This window comes from Galeopterus variegatus, unplaced genomic scaffold (genome assembly GCF_000696425.1).
Source record: "Galeopterus variegatus unplaced genomic scaffold, G_variegatus-3.0.2 Scaffold5656, whole genome shotgun sequence".
Taxonomy (NCBI): domain Eukaryota; kingdom Metazoa; phylum Chordata; class Mammalia; order Dermoptera; family Cynocephalidae; genus Galeopterus; species Galeopterus variegatus.
This window is the reverse complement of record NW_007731767.1, coordinates 5193-20501: the sequence shown is the minus strand read 5'-3', so window position 1 is coordinate 20501 and position 15309 is coordinate 5193. Positions and strand designations below refer to the sequence as shown.

At 39.5% G+C, this 15309-nt stretch overlaps 1 protein-coding gene across 1 annotated transcript in view; it reads right to left on the bottom strand.

Annotated features, from left to right (window-relative positions):
• Positions 1-14822, bottom strand: part of IKZF3 (IKAROS family zinc finger 3 (Aiolos)) — a gene marked incomplete at its 5' end in the record, with an annotated part of 57060 nt that extends 42238 nt beyond the window's left edge. The window contains 2 exons of the mRNA XM_008589795.1: positions 12341-12442; positions 14769-14822. Of these exons, the coding sequence (XP_008588017.1) occupies positions 12341-12442; positions 14769-14822 (156 nt within the window). The remainder of the gene's footprint in view (positions 1-12340; positions 12443-14768) is intronic.
• Between the last annotated feature and the right edge of the window lie 487 nt (positions 14823-15309).

Here is a 15309-nt window from a genome sequence, read left to right as displayed (position 1 = left end):
AGCAACACCGAGGGTTGCGATCCCGTTGCCGGTCCCGGTCCGGTACGGGCGCGACACTGAGGGTTGCGATCCGTTGCCGGACACGAAAAAAGACAAAAAGGAAAAAAAAAAAAATCAAGTCAGGGTGGAAGAAGGGCTTTTTTGTAGCATTGTTGATTTCAGTAGTATAAGTACTCCATCGGTGGCCAATTTCAAGTTACCAACGTGAAGTCAACCAGTTCACAAAATTCCTGAAAATTTAACAAGCAACCATGAGCTGGCTCTGGCACACCACTGGCACTCCTCATTTTCCCCTCAGCAGGTTGCCTTCATGTGGTTATCAAACTGCACCAGGGTACACAATGGCCCAAATCTCCATGCCTTGTGCCAAAGTTCATTTGAGCAGCAGAACTCGCTTGACAAGAGAAGCTGCTATGAGAGTTAGCAGGCACATATGGGTGTTTCATGCATTCTATTAACCCAACTGGAAGAAGGCAACAACACTACTGCTCCACAGATAAAAAGCAAAAAGAAGGGGGAAAACTCTGGAGGATTCATTAAGGACAGTGGGCAGGCTCCTTTTTCTGTTAACCGTTACAATTGTCTGTTCCTCTTTTGCAGATGCCAAATATCCTCTTACACATTCTTATTAGTTCGCTATGCTACACAGCTTGGTTAAAAAAAAAAATCCAGAGATATCTTTTGTTAAAAAGATTCAAGGACAGATGTCTTGGTTTTATCATCAACGGAATTTACCCATTTGACCCAGTAGAAGCTGTAAAGCTTTGCCCATAGTGAGTACTTACAGAAATCCCCTGTAAGTGAACTTCTGCAGCTATGCACTGCTGATTTTGTAAGATAACCCCTGCATCCCATGAGCGACAGGTCTTGATCTGGGCTTGAGAGATGTAATATTTTGATAAAAAACGACACTTCCTTTTGAAGCATATATTGCGTGTGCTAAGCTGTACCGCTGGAACCTCAGTGAGCACCTAGGCGAGGCTGACTCGGTCTCTCCCAGCTCACTCCAGCCACCCTCCTTCACACATCTAAATGTAGCAGTAATTAGCATCCATAAACCACAAATATGGCTTGGTTCCTCCCCCCCCCTTTTAGAAGCAGCAAAGTAGTTTGTACTTCTTATAAACACAAAAAAGTTATACACTTCAAAAGGGATTGAGACTATGCCATGGAAAGCTACTGAAGATGGGAGCTATATCTCCTAAGGGGGGGAAATGATTTTTTCAACAAACTTCCTTTTTTTAAAAATTGAAACATATTTGTGGGGTACAGAGTTGAATATCAATTCCTGTAAACAATGCGTCATGATCAAATCAGGATAATTAGCATATTTATCCTTGACCTTGGTGTTACAAGGCTGCACTCTAACCAACTGAGCTAACTAACGAGTCCCACAAAAGAGAATATATAAAGCCTTTTTACTAAGTCCAACTTTTCTCATGGAATCAGGTAAGACCCTGTATTAGTCCACTTCTGTTGTTTATAACAAAATACCTGAAACTGGGTGATTTATAAGAAAACAAAATTTACTCCTTACAGTGTCAGAGGCTAGGAAGTCCAAAGTCCAGGGAATACATTTGGTGAGGATCTTTTTGGTGGTGTCTTTACAGCAATGCAGGGGTCTCACATGGCAGAAAATGGTAGAGCAGAGAGAAACTAACCTCTCATGTGCTCCTCTTTTAAAGCCCAACTTCAGTTCTGTTCTCTCCTTTTGAAACTTCAATGTATTATTGTGATTGTTATATCATTCATTCATTCATTCATTCATTTATTAGCTCCCATTTATGAGTGAGGGAGGACATGCAGTATTTCTCTTTCTGTACCTGGCTTATTTCACGTAACATGATTTTCTCAAGTTCATCCATGTTGCAGTGAAAAGCATTATTTCAATCTTTTTTATGGCAGAGTAGTATCCCATTATGTATATATACCATTTTCCTTATCCAGTCATCAAGGTTGGTTTCAACTCCTGTATTGCCAATATTCTCAATAATGGAAACCATGTCAAAGAATCACAAGATCACAGAGCTGGAAAATAACAGGAAATTACCTAATCTAATTCCCTCATTTTGCAAATGAAAGCAGGCATGGAGAATTACATGATAGGTCTCAGTCACACTTCAGTGGTACACCCTGGATCAAACTCTTATCTCCTGACTTAAATTGGGGCTGATCAACCCTTGTAACAATAACTGCCATTAATTAACTGCCTACTATATATGCCAAGTACTATGCTAGACACTTTGGAGATGTCAGATTTATTTAGTACTTCTCAATGCAATAAGAAAGCCATCTCCACTTTAAAAAATAAACTCAAGCTCAAGCCAGTAAGTAATAGTCCCAGAGTCAAAGGGCAGACAAATGACGAGTCAGGAATTCAAAACCAACATGTCTGACTATACAAAACCCATGAACTTTTACACCATACTACTGTCTCCCCCAAAATGTTAAATGTGTACATCCAAACAATTACTCTTTGAGCAAGCTAGACAACAGCAATACCTACACAAATTTACAGGTTATATGTACAAAGGTGTTCACTTCAACATTGTTAAAGCAAAAAGTCAGAGACAATATAAATGTCTAGCAATGGGAAACAGCTAAATAAGTTATGGTATATAGTTACTATGAAATACTAAACTGCTATTAAAAAGGAGGTAGATCCATGTAACAGATGTAGTAACATTCCCATATTAAACTGTATGTTTTTTTTTTGTTTTTTGTTTGTTTGTTTGTTTGTTTTTCCCTTTTTGTCTTTTTTTCGTGACCCGCAACGGATTGCAACCCTCAGTGTCGCACCCGTACCAGACCAGGACCGGCAATGGGATCGCAACCCTCAGTGTTGCACCCGCACCTCGCTCAGCCAGTGAGCGGGAACCGGTCTGTATGTGGGATCCGAGCCCTCGGCAGGAGCGCCAGCGCGCTCCCAAGCGGTGCACTGTAGCAGTGCGCCACCGGGCCGGCCCTAAACACGCTTATAATTACTCTGAATTTAAAACATACTAGCCAGGTCTTAGTTTCCAAAACCTTTCAAATGACATTTAAAAAAAATACTTCCATTAAACCTAAATAGTGTTCTCTAAAGAATGTTTTTTTCTCATTGTTGTTACATTATAGCTAATTTCCCTAATTACATTTAAAAGTATAATCCTAACTCTAGTCTTAATGTTTTCCTGTGCTACATATGGCTGCAGTATCTTATTATACAGTAGGTATAACTTCCATTAGGCAATGCTACTTTTCAATTCTATTATTTTTATAATTTAGCACACATAATTTGTACATACTAATCATATATCTTTTTATAGATATATAATCATTTTTAATTTTATGAAGATATAATGATCTTACTCATTATATCTTTTTAAAAAGCAGCGTCCTGGTAACCCACCTTTTCCAAAGGTATAAGAACTAGATTAAGTGCCAGCATTAATAGTGCTATACAGTGGGCCTCCCATCCTTAGGGGATACATTCCAAGACCCATAGCGGATACCTGAAACTACGGATAGTACTGAACCCCATATATACTATGTTTTTTCCTATATACGCATACCTACGATAAAGTTTAATTTATAAATTAGGCACAGTAAGAGATTAACAACAATAATAATAAAATAGAAAAATCATAACAATATGCTATAATAAAACTTATGTAAATGTGGTCTCTCTCAAAATATCTTACTGTACTATACTCACCTATTTTCAGACTTTGGTTGACGGCAGGTAATTGAAACCATGGAAAGTAAAACTGTGGATAAGGGGGGACTACTATAATAAGTTTGGAGGTTAATCATGAACACTAACATTAGCCTATTCATTTCTTTCCAAGTGAGGCTTATAGGAGAAAACTGTTTCTTCTCTCTTTCCCAGAGTATTTAGAATGATTGATCATATCTTCGATTCTCTACCAAGAACTGCATGACACTCCCAGGCCCCTAGCAAATGGGAAACAATTTCTATACGTAGATACCCCATTAATCTATCAACATGTAGTTGGAGGTAAGGTGATAGAAATGGCAGAGGCAGCGGCAATAGTGAAAGAAGACTACACTGAATACACCACAAAAACTGAATCTTCCTTCTTTCTTTTCCCCTTAGTAAACCTTCCAGAGCAGGGTCAAAATGCACAGAGGCCTACGATCTATTGTATGGATTCCTAAAGAGGTGCTGCACCACTTGGGTTTTTACAATATTTGTTTTAAACTCTTATTATTGTTGATTGTTTCTTGTTTATGTTTGGTATTTAGTCTGTTTTTTCTCCCAACTACCTGAAAACATAAAACTCATAGGCTACTTCTGAACTCAGAACAAATTTATAATATAAATTATAAATTCCCACACTAGCAGTCATATACGGATCACTACTTCAAACACAAACTGAATGGTATTATCTACCAGAACTCAGAAACCCTAACTCAGAAAAATGGAAGCCAGGGCCGGCCTGTGGCTCACTTGGGAGAGTGCGGTGCTGATAACACCAAGGCCGTGGGTTCGGGTCCCATATAGGGATGGCTGGTTAGCTCACTTGGGAGAGCATGGTGCTGACAACACCAAGTCAAAGGTTAAGATCCCCTTACTGGTCATCTTTTAAAAAAAAAAGAAAGAAAAATGGAAGCCAAAGGCACAGTTATCATTTGCCGTATTCTGAGTGTGACTCCATGGATGTCACCTTCAAGAAGTTACATGAAGCTGATACACAACACAGCACAAATGACCACATCCTGTGCCAGGCAGCATTTTTTTGTCTCTGTGGTTAAACACTGGTACAAATTAATGTATAGCTTGATAGAGCTGGAATGTTAGTTGAAGCTGTGATTTGAATCTCAGAAGTTTTAGAGAAAGAACTCCATTTCTTGATCCCTTAAGAAATCTAAGACAAAAGATAAAGACCCTGAGAAACTATTTTATTTTCTTCCTTTGAGAAACACACATACACACATATACTTAACCCAGTGCTTTCATTTAGTCACTTAGCAAATATTTATTGCACACCTACTACGGGCCAGGTACTGTTCTAGGTGCTGCAAATACCTAGCAGTGAAAAAGACAGCCCGAGATCCTGGTTAATTAAGGGTGGAAGGAGAAAGACAATAAAAAAACAAACAAACAAATAAAACTCCAAAATTATCTGCGGTCATGCAGATTATATGGGTCATGCAGAGAATTAAAATAGGGTACTATGTTAAAATAGTGATTAGGTTATTAGGGAAACCCTCTCTGAAGAAATGACATTTAAGATGAGATCATAAAGCAATAATGATTGACTTATCAACATAAATATTAGCATAAAATGTGAGCAATGTTAATACAAACATGGTGCTTAAAATTCATAAAAAAGCCTGGATAGTAGAATAGAAGTGGGTTTTTTCATTTTTCTTTCTACTTCTATGAACTTTCCAAACTGTGGTATAATACAGTTTTGTCCTTTTTGTGACTGGTAAGGGGATCGCAACCCTTGGCGTGGTGTCACCCACACCGCGCTCAGCCAGTGAGCACACGGGCCATCCTTATATAGGATCCGAACCCGCGGCGGGAGCGCCGCTGCGCTCCCAAGCGCGCCACGGGGCCGGCCCAAAAAATATATTTTGACTTTGTTCCTGTTCCCAGTTCTGGGCACAGAGCTCCTAAAACACTTGGAATTTCCTGAGTGACAGGAGTGTCTTTTGTTATTCATAACAAGTCCCTATGAATAGCACCTGAGTTTATGCTAATGAGGAAACTTAGGTTGTTCCTCCCCGCCCGCCCCCCAATATGGGGCTGGTCACTAAAAAGACCACAGTAATTCCAGGGTTGGAACTTTCAGCCCCACCCACTGACTTCCAGGAAGGAGAGAAAGTGGTGCAGGAATTGGAGATTAAACTCTATAAAAACTCTTAACAATGAGATTCAGAGAACTTTCAGGTTGTGAACACATGGAGGTGCTGGGAGGGTGGCGTGCTCAGAGAGGGCATGGAAGCTCTCCTGTCTCCATGCTTTGCCCTATGCATCTCTTCCATTTCGCTGTTCCCGAGTTATATCCTTTATAACCCAGTAACAGTAAGTAAAGCGATTTCCTGAGTTCTGAATCATTCTAGCAAATTATCAAAACTGAGAGGGTGTTGTGGGAGCCCCTGAATTTGTTCATGTTGGACAGAAATGTGGGTAACCTGGGGACTTCGTACTTGCAACTCATGTATGAAGTGGGAATATTCTTGTGGAACAAGCCCTTAACCTGTGGGGTCCACACTAACTCCAAGAGTTAGAATCAGAGTTGAATTGAGTTGTTGGATACCCAACAACTGAATTATCAATTAAGAATTGGTTGTTCATGTTGGAAAACACACCAGAGGGCCGAGCCCGTGGTGCACTCGGGAGAGTGCAGCGCTGGGAGTGCAGCAGCGCTCCCGCTGCAGGTTCGGATCCTGTATAGGGATGACCGGTGCGCTCACAGTGCTCACTGGCTGAGCACAGTGCGGCCGGTCTCAAAAAGGACAAAAAAAAAAAAGAAAGAAAGAAAGAAAAGAAAAAAGAAAATACACCAGAACTGACAGGAATGGGATTTGCTAAGTGGCCACGGCTCGTGGAAACGTGGTTTGGAAAGAAAAAGGATGAAAGAGCAGGAGATGAGGAACTTTTGATTCCTGGGTGGCCATATGGTATCCTGTGGTTGCCCATGATATGGAACATCAGCTGTGCTTTGATCAGTTACTAAAAGTAAAATTTAACAATGGAATTTAGAGATGGACCCAACTCCTGAGGAGCTGGTTCACTTGATGCATAAGGAAATGCAAACTAACAAGAAAAAAAGTGAAATATACAATCCCATGGTTACCGTTATCTGTAATTTAAAATGAAAGTAAAAGAGAGTGCTGTTAGAGCCTTGATGTCGAAACAAATTCAGATTCCAGTCAGCTTGAGCTTTGGATATCAGACTCAAAGCATCCCCTAAAGGGAAAAATTATGTGGGAACAATAGAGAATACCTCCAACACCTCTCATCACCAAGAAGGTGGTCTAGGCAGGGAAGGGAAAAACCAAGCAACTACTGAAACCAGAGTATATAGTGTGAAGGAGCTACTTTATTTAATAGATGAGTATCATCAGCTTCCTGAAGAACCTTTACTAAAATGGATTGTGAGAATGATTAATTTAGAGGCAGTATCTTGGCTTTTAAATGCTGCACAGTGAAAAAGTATGTTTGGGTTGAAACATGGTCCACAGCTCACTATGGAACAATCACGAATGGCTATACGTTATCCAGACACACAGCAGGCTATTCTTGAGGGAACAGCCAGCTTGGTGGACTAAATAAAAGCCACTATAAGATCTGTTTACACTGAGAAGGGGGACTATCCAACTCTCCCTATAGATGCCAAGTGGAACATCACAGATGAAGCATCTAAAATTCTTCATATGTAACCTATGAGCTATGTGGGATTGGCTTTATGATAACTGGGATATTCATTCCCGGTCATAGTAAATGCCATGGTTAAGGGTATCCAAGAACGTACATGTTGCATATGGTATGGTAAAGTTGGTGTGGCCACAGGAGAAAATGAGAATGGGGCTTGGATATAAGAAGTTTATTACATTCACAGATGCCAGAGAGGAGTTATTATATGCTATGTAGGGTCACAGAGGAAAGCACCAGTGCTGGTCAGGAGGCAGAAAAGAGAAGTGAGAGAAAAGATTAGGCCAGAGCCTTTACTAAGGTTTCTGTGAGAAAGGCAAGGCAGGGCAGGGTAAATAGTTTAAGGTGGATAATTTGAATAATTTTAGCAGACTTTGGACATAGGGATGGTCTCTAGTTGTCTGGTATCAGGCCCTGGAATGATTTAGGGCAGGGGAAATATCGGCTTTGTGTGTAAGAGTTAGATAGGAGGTAACTGACTCAGGAGGGTATAGACTCAGGATTGGTGGCTTCATATATGAAAAGCACACTCCTGTCCAAGCCCTTTATTACCTCTAATCATTGACTAGCCCTGGGAGTAGTAGTCTCCCCCTGGATCTCTATGGCCCCCAAATGTCAGAGTATCAAGAATATAGAAAATAAGAAAATATAGTTAATATGACTGGCCCCATGATTAATGGATGCTAAATAGACAAATTCAGAATCTAAGAAAATACAGTTGGTACAGGGAGCCTCTTTTGAATGTAACGTTAAGTGCTGTAAAATTGAGCAACAGTCCAAGAAGCTTTATTGAATTTGCTTCCTCAGCTTCCCCTCATGGATCTTAGAGATGCTCACAAACATGTTAGATTAATTAACAACAAAATGGGGAGAAGCAGAGGGGAGAGTCAAAGGATTCATCTCATCAAGACGGACATTTTTAAATGGTTATTAAGAAATAAGGTGAATAAAAGAAACCTTGATAGTTGTGAAACAAAGAGGGAGGGAAAAAGGAAAAGAGGCAAGGGACTCATTCCCAGGAGGATAAAGTTCCCAGCAGGGTGATGGTTATTAACACATGGGATAAATAAAAGACATTGACGTGGTTGAAACAAAGGTCTTAAAGCACTACTGAAGGTTGGACAAACCAAAGGGATCCCTTCATGGTCCTCCTACATTTAAGGAACCCAAACAAGTTCATTCAGTTTGGAAAAAAGTTCAAATCCAGAAGGCAAACATTACATTGAGAAATCTAATCTGAAATCACCTAGGGCAATAGGCAGATTAATCATGATAAAGACTGACAAAAGGGCCAGGGTCCCTTGACTGAATGCCTCATTATGGACCCAAAAGCCTTTTGCACATAAGGAGGTAAAGTGGTCAGGGGGTGGAAAAGAAAAGTTTCTGGGACTCATTCACATGAGCCTCATATACTATGGTACCAAAATGTGCTGGCGAAGCCTTAATAGGGGCTTCAATGAGATTGAGAAAATATAGAAATGGAAGAGTTGATAGGATTAAGGTGGAGATTTAGATGAAAATCGGAATGTTTAATAGGCTTTATGAGGGGGCTGGCCAGTTAGCTCAGTTAGTTAGAGCACACCCTTGTAACACCAAGGTCAAGGGTTTGGATCCCCATACGAGTCAGCTGCCAAAAAAAACCCCATTATACCAAACAGGTTTTATGTAAAAAGACTGTGTCTCCTTTATATAAACGTTTTATGGGAATGGATGTTATATCTGGCTAGAGAACGCCTCCCTACCTAGCACTGTAAAACCAGAAACCTTTGATGAAGCCCTGACAGAGGCCACAGTTAGAAATGTAAGGGTCGATGGGATTAAAGTGAAAGTTGAAGAAAATTGGTAATGTTTGAACTGGTTTCATCTCTTTTACCTGAACGTATTATGGGGATGGACATTGTGTCTGTCTGGGGAACTGTTTCTGTAAAACAGAAGGCAGGTAAATCCACCCTTCAAGAAATATTAATTAGATATGCTAAAAGGTAACAAATAAGATTGGCCAGTTAGCTCACTTTCTTACAGCATGGTGCAATAACACCAAGGTCAAGGGTTGAAGATCCCTGTATCAGCCAGCTGCCAAAAAAAAAAAAAAGATCGCACAAGCTCTTCACAGTGTAGAAGAGAAACTGAAGTGTGGTATAGACAAATTCTCTGCGATAGCTCTAAGTGGAGCATAGACTAGGAATTAACGGCAAAAGCCTGTGAGCACTTCCCAGCGACAATTGGGACTCTGCACTAGAGAATTTCCATTTGAGGACAATTATCAGACTGCTATCAAACATTAATCAAAACTGCCCTATCACTGAAGGACAAAAAATAATCTTAAAAAAATAAGATACCCACAATGCTTTGGGTGATGTCAGAGAAATAAATGCTCTAATGGGGAGGGCAATGCCCCAGAAGAGTTCCATAATAAAATGGAAATGGTTTATACAGGATCATGCTACCTGGGGAATGCAAGAAGGAGATATTCACAAGCAGGGAGCCTCTTTCCCCCTAGCATTGACTTTGTAACTATGTGAAAAGCTGCTGGATTTTATTGTCACTTGAACAGTATATACAGGATCATGCTACCTGGGGAATGCAAGAAGGAGATATTCACAAGCAGGGAGCCTCTTTTCCCCTAGCATTGACTTTGTGACTATGTGAAAAGCTGCTGGATTTTATTGTCACTTGAACAGTATCCTATAAAGTAGCCCTTGACTGACCAACAAAGAGCTGCTTGGTTTGTGGATGGCAGTTCTAAGGTTAAGGGACAACATCCCATTTGGAAGACTACTACCCTGATTAAAGAAGGTAAAAACAAATCAGCTCGGTAGGATGAATTACCTCCTGTTTTCCTAGCAGTGATAAAAGAATTGAAGAATAATAAATGCCTCTATTTTTCAGTTTCTACTGATTCATGGGTGATTTCCAATGGTCTGGCCAATGGCATGTGGGCAGTGGAAATTTGGCCTATTAAAGGGATTCCCAAATGGGGCACAGCCCTCTGGAAATCACTATGGGAATTTGAAGGGTGTATTACAGTGGGACATGTTGATGCCCAGCAAAAGAATCCCCCTCCAGGCTCAGAAGGTGATTGGAACCAACAAATGGATATCATGGTGTGATTGCCTGAGGTGGGTCCATGAAGTGAGTGGACATGGCACGAGCTGCTGCAGCAATGTAGAGGATGAGCTGAATTTGGATATATTCCTCTTGCATCCTCTGTGGCACAAAATGCCAACAAACTCTTCCGTCTGCTAACAATAGAGACAGAGACTGCAGATGGCTACAGAGAAGATTCCCCAGGGGGAAGGCCCTGCACAAAGCTGGCAAGTGGATTGGCATTGCTCCCAATGCCAGTAGCCAAAGGGGCTTCAAATGGATTTGGCATGGATAGATACTGACTCTGGACTGAGCTTTGCTTACCCAGTGGGAGATGCAAATGGTCAGAGTACCATAAAAGAACCAGAACAGATGATACTGTACCAATGTGGACCTCCGAGTCACATTTCTTCAGACCAAGGAACACTATTTACCATCCATAATGTCAAACAATATGCAAAGATATATCAGTTTGATAGAGAACTGGAGCAGGCAATTAAAACACTGGTTGTCTAACACAGGGTGAAGAATAGGCATAAAGGGCTGGTTTACACATTTTCACGAGTGTGCTCACAATCAATATGAGCTAAAGGAGAGTCCCTACTAGGTAGATTCCTCTGTTTTTCTGGTGGGTCTAGGGAAGAAAGGATGAGGAAGGACACTGGTATGACAAATATCTTTTATTTCCTTCCACACATCACTTCAACTTTCTCTTTCCTACCAGATAGTGGTCAAGGAGAGTCCCTACTAGGTAGATTCCTCTGTTTTTCTGGTGGGTCTAGGGAAGAAAGGATGGGGAAGGACACTGGTATGACAAATATCTTTTATTTCCTTCCACACATCACTTCAACTTTCTCTTTCCTACCAGATAGTGGTTGCAGGACCAGGGCTGCAACTACAAGTGCCAGAAATAGAGATGATTCCTAAGCAAGAAACTGTAACTATAGTTTTAAGCCTTTATGTCAGAATTCTTAAGGGCCTGATGAGACAGGTTGTGCCTTCACCCCATCTAGCAAAACTGGGGTTAACAGTGAATGTAGCTATATTATCTACCAGTAGAAATATCCCACTAGTTCTGTACTTATGTACCCCTGCCCTATATGTACAGAAGTAGGCTGAGTGAGTGGGAGGTACTTGCTAGACTAGTATTGCTGCCTGCAGTTTAGACAAGCTCAGTGGCCGAACCTAATGTCCCTTCCCAAGGTTGAAAAGATTGGGTACAAATGGAGAGAAGGAGGAAAAGTAGCTGAGGATAAAAGAATGAATAAACGGGTTATATAACAAGTTTTGTGAGTCATCCTAGCAAATAATTGAACTTGAGGGGGGTTGTGGAACTCCCAACTTTGTAGCTAATTCAGACAGAAGTGCAGGTAACCCGGGGACCTAGTACTTGAGACTGGTGTCTGAAGTGGGGCAGTCTCGTGGGATTGAGTTCTTAACCTGTGGGGTGTACTCTAACTCTGGGAGTTAGTGTCAGAATTGAATTGAATTGAATTGATGGACACACAGTTATTGTTTGGAGAACTGGAGAATTGGTTGTTGGTGTTGAAAAACACCCCAAACAAACTTTCTGTAATGAACATGCATTACTTTTATAATGGAAGAAAGTAAAATAAACATTATTTTCATAAAATGATGTTAATATAACTAGAACACTGAATAAAACACCTTAAATTCTTAAAGTTCACTGACAACAAACTTAAATATAAATTTAAATAGTAAATGCAAACATTTGTGAAATTGACAAAACTGAATCACTCCTAACTAAACCCACAAATACAAGTTTTCCTCTGAGAGCCGATTTCTTCTTTACAGTAAGGCTTAATCATATCTATAACCATTAGTTTGCATACTATGGCTCACCTCCTATATCTTCATCTTCATTGCTTGGGCCTTCTGCATTGTCCACATTTTCTATTTCATGAGGTTTGGTTAAAATGTAGTCATTCAAAACTGCTGGACTTTCTAAAAGACAAAAAGAGTTTTAAGTGTGTAGTCAACTTTAAAGGATTTTTAAAAATGAATATGTATTAAATAGGGCCCCATTTAATTTTCAGCTTCACAGAATCCCTTAGTGATCGATAGTATTCCCTTCGCATATACTCTAGGGTGATATAAGTGAAAACTCATGAGGTTCAGAAATATGCTCAGGGTTCATGCACCCTTCCATTGCACACAACTTTCTTGAATATTTCTTTCACCTGAGCTCAAATGCACTCATGCTCCTTCTGGACAGAAATTCTCTCTGCATTGATATATCTCATGATATTCAGTAGGATGCCATTGCTATTTATAACCAGAAAGTATTAATATGTAGTGATGAGAAATACTGAGCCTGACACTGGCATAACCCAGTCTGGGAAAGACACTTTTCTAAAGGGAAGCCTCTAAGCTTCTGTATGCCAAATCCTATTTTTCCCTTCTGTTCACATTATAAAAGTGATTCTGTGAAAACACATTGGACCCCAAGTTCCTTTATTTTTTTTAAACATTTATTAAATGCTGACAAGACTACAGATATGAAAAAGTCATTATGCCTGTCCTCAAGGAACTAATAAGAGTACTTTGCAGATATAGGTAAAAGAAGCCCAGGACTATAATAGAAGGTAGACTTGGTTGGACAGGGATTAAAGGAAATACAAAGTGTTATGGGAGCTCATAAGTGAAAGGGAGCAGACATATAAAAGCATGCTTAAATAAGCAGCAAACTTGTTAAAAATCAAGTTTAAAGGGAATGTAATTTTGTATGATAAATATTGATAATACTAGGAATAAAAAAAGAAACAATGTAGCTGGAATTACTTTCACTATAAGCATAGTAGCTTAACAAAAATATAAGAGCAGAAGAAATAAACTGAAAAGTTATCCACTTTCTATCAAACTCTTTTCCAGTATTCAATAAATACCTACTGAGGACCTATTCATATTCATGCAACAAATAGTCAAGGACACTGAATCCTGTGGCATATTTAGGCTGGGCTGAAGTAGGGAGGTGACTAGAAACTCTGCAGTGGCATTCCTTTCAGCTGCAGTCATGACCAAACACATAGAGCAGGACATTTACTGGAATGCAAGAGTAAAATGGAAGCACATTTCATGAAATCCATGACTAAGAGGCCCTGAAAATGTGGTCACCATGGACTCATTTTTTGATTTATGAATACCTAAAACTTCTAATTTCTGCATATTATGATGTATACTCTATGAGCTCTAAGATACTGTTCTAAACGGTGGTTCACCTTTCTCAAGCCTGAAATGACAAAATACAAGGCACACCTGAACAATTAATATGAGGTTTGGGTACAATTAAAATATGGGTTTACAACTCATAGTAACACAAAAGGCACTTAGGTGATAAATTTTTAAATATAACATAAGCTTTGATTCAAACAAAGTGAGTTAATCAGTGGAGAACACAGAAGTTATTTTTAGAAAATAAATTATTTTAAATGTTTATAGTTTATTCTAGAGCAGGGGTCAGCAAACTGTGACCTGAGGGTCAAGTCTGACCATAGTCTGTTTCTGAATGGGCCCAGGAGGTAGGAATCGTTTTCAATTTTTAAAGGACTAAAAAAACACAAAGAAGAATTTGTGACAGAGACCATATATGGCCTACAAAGTTTAAAATATTTATTATCTGGCCCTTCACAAAAAAGTTTGCTGAACACTGTTTTAAAGTGAAAGCACAAGTCATTCAAATACAAGCTACTGTACTATATTATTCAACAAAACTGTCTTTATCCAAACCAATCAGTTGAAAAATTAAAAAGATAAAAACAAAACAAAAACAGTGATCAACATTAGGCAGTATGGTTTGGCCTTATGATGCTAAAGAACTTATATGACCTACATGGATGAAATTTTTTTTTATTAGCAAGAGACAACCACATTTTTTTTCCAGCTGGCCAGTATGGGGATCCAAACCTGTGATCTTGGTGTTTGTTATAAGGCTGTGCTCTAACCAGGTGAGCCAACAAACCAGCCGCTTAATCACATTTTTAAAAAAAACACATTTCCATAACATTTCTACTGCAATCAGAATAAGAACATTCCTCTCTCTTTGGTATTTTCAGTAACGGTATATTTCTTTTTTTTTTTTAAAGATAACCAGTAAGGGGATCTTAACCCTTGGCTTGGTGTTGTCAGCACCATGCTCAGCGAGTGAGCGAACCGGCCAATCCTATATAGGATCCAAACCCATGGCCTTGGTGTTATCAGCACCACACTCTCCCGAGTGAGCCACGGGCCCTCAGTAACGGTATATTTCTAGAGAAGAAAGATCTGATGTTACCTGTGGGCACAGACTGCTCCTGAGTGTTTTTCAGTTCCACATTTGGTTGTATATCTGAAAAGAAAGGGGTTATAAATATTATCCACTTGGGGTACATTTCTACAAATTTGAGCATTCCAAATTTAATAAGGATACCATTTTGGATAACTTAGCAGCAGAATTCCTCTTCCAGAGCAGGACTACACTACCTCTATATCCTCCCTAAAAGTGTCTCAAGGAGAATAAAAGGAATTATTGATGAGCAATGTCACTCTAAGAATTTTCTGCCAGAGATCTACTTAATACTAAGAACAATGAGCAAAAAGTGGGTCCCATTAGACAGAATTTCAGATAACCTTTATTTTCTCCCCTCAATATTTTATTATGAACATTTGCAAACATATAGAAAGAAAAGTTAAAAGAATTACACAGTGAATACCCATTACCCACCAACTGGACTCTACAATTAACATTCTATTTGCAAAACCACATATTTTTTCACCTATTCAGCACTCAATCCATCCTACTTTTTTGATGCATTTATAAAATAAGTTGCAGATAT